Source organism: Antrostomus carolinensis, unplaced genomic scaffold, assembly GCF_000700745.2.
Source record: "Antrostomus carolinensis isolate BGI_N321 unplaced genomic scaffold, ASM70074v2 scaffold25776, whole genome shotgun sequence".
NCBI classification, from domain to species: Eukaryota; Metazoa; Chordata; class Aves; order Caprimulgiformes; family Caprimulgidae; genus Antrostomus; species Antrostomus carolinensis.
The window spans coordinates 2,903-3,529 of NW_010320169.1; the positions used below are offsets into that span (position 1 = coordinate 2,903).

General features: G+C 54.9%; 1 protein-coding gene across 1 annotated transcript in view; it reads left to right on the top strand.

Annotated features, from left to right (window-relative positions):
• Positions 1-96: 96 nt before the first annotated feature.
• Positions 97-627, top strand: part of TOB2 (transducer of ERBB2, 2) — a gene marked incomplete at its 3' end in the record, with an annotated part of 958 nt that continues 427 nt past the window's right edge. The window contains exon 1 of the mRNA XM_029085331.1: positions 97-627. This exon is cut by the window's right edge and continues 46 nt beyond it. Coding sequence (XP_028941164.1) covers positions 97-627 — 531 coding nt within the window.

Here is a 627-nt window from a genome sequence, read left to right on the forward strand (position 1 = left end):
CTTTCCCTAGGTCTGTGTGGAGCCAAATCTTGTCTATGTGTATGTCATTTTGTCTCTTTTAATACACTGCCCTGACTTGCTTGCTGCGAAGGGAGTATGCATCTGGAGATCAAAGTTGCTCTTAACTTCATCATCTCATACCTGTACAACAAGCTTCCTCGGAGGCGGGCAGACCTGTTTGGTGAGGAGCTAGAGCGCCTGCTGAAGAAGAAATATGAGGGTCACTGGTACCCGGAGAAGCCTCTGAAGGGATCTGGCTATCGCTGTGTTCATATAGGGGAGACAGTGGATCCGGTGGTGGAGCTGGCGGCCAAGCGGAGCGGGTTGGCGGTGGAGGATGTGCGTGCCAACGTGCCGGAAGAGCTGAGTGTCTGGATCGATCCCTTTGAGGTTTCCTACCAGATTGGTGAGAAGGGCTCTGTTAAGGTCCTCTATCTGGATGACAGCGAGGGCTGCAGCGCTGCAGAGCTGGACAAAGAAATCAAGAGCAGCTTCAACCCCGATGCCCAGGTATTTGTCCCCATCGGCAGCCAGGACAACTCGCTGTCCAACTCTCCGTCCCCCTCCTTCGGCCAGTCGCCTAGCCCCACCTTCATCCCTCGCTCTGCCCAGCCCATCACTTTCACC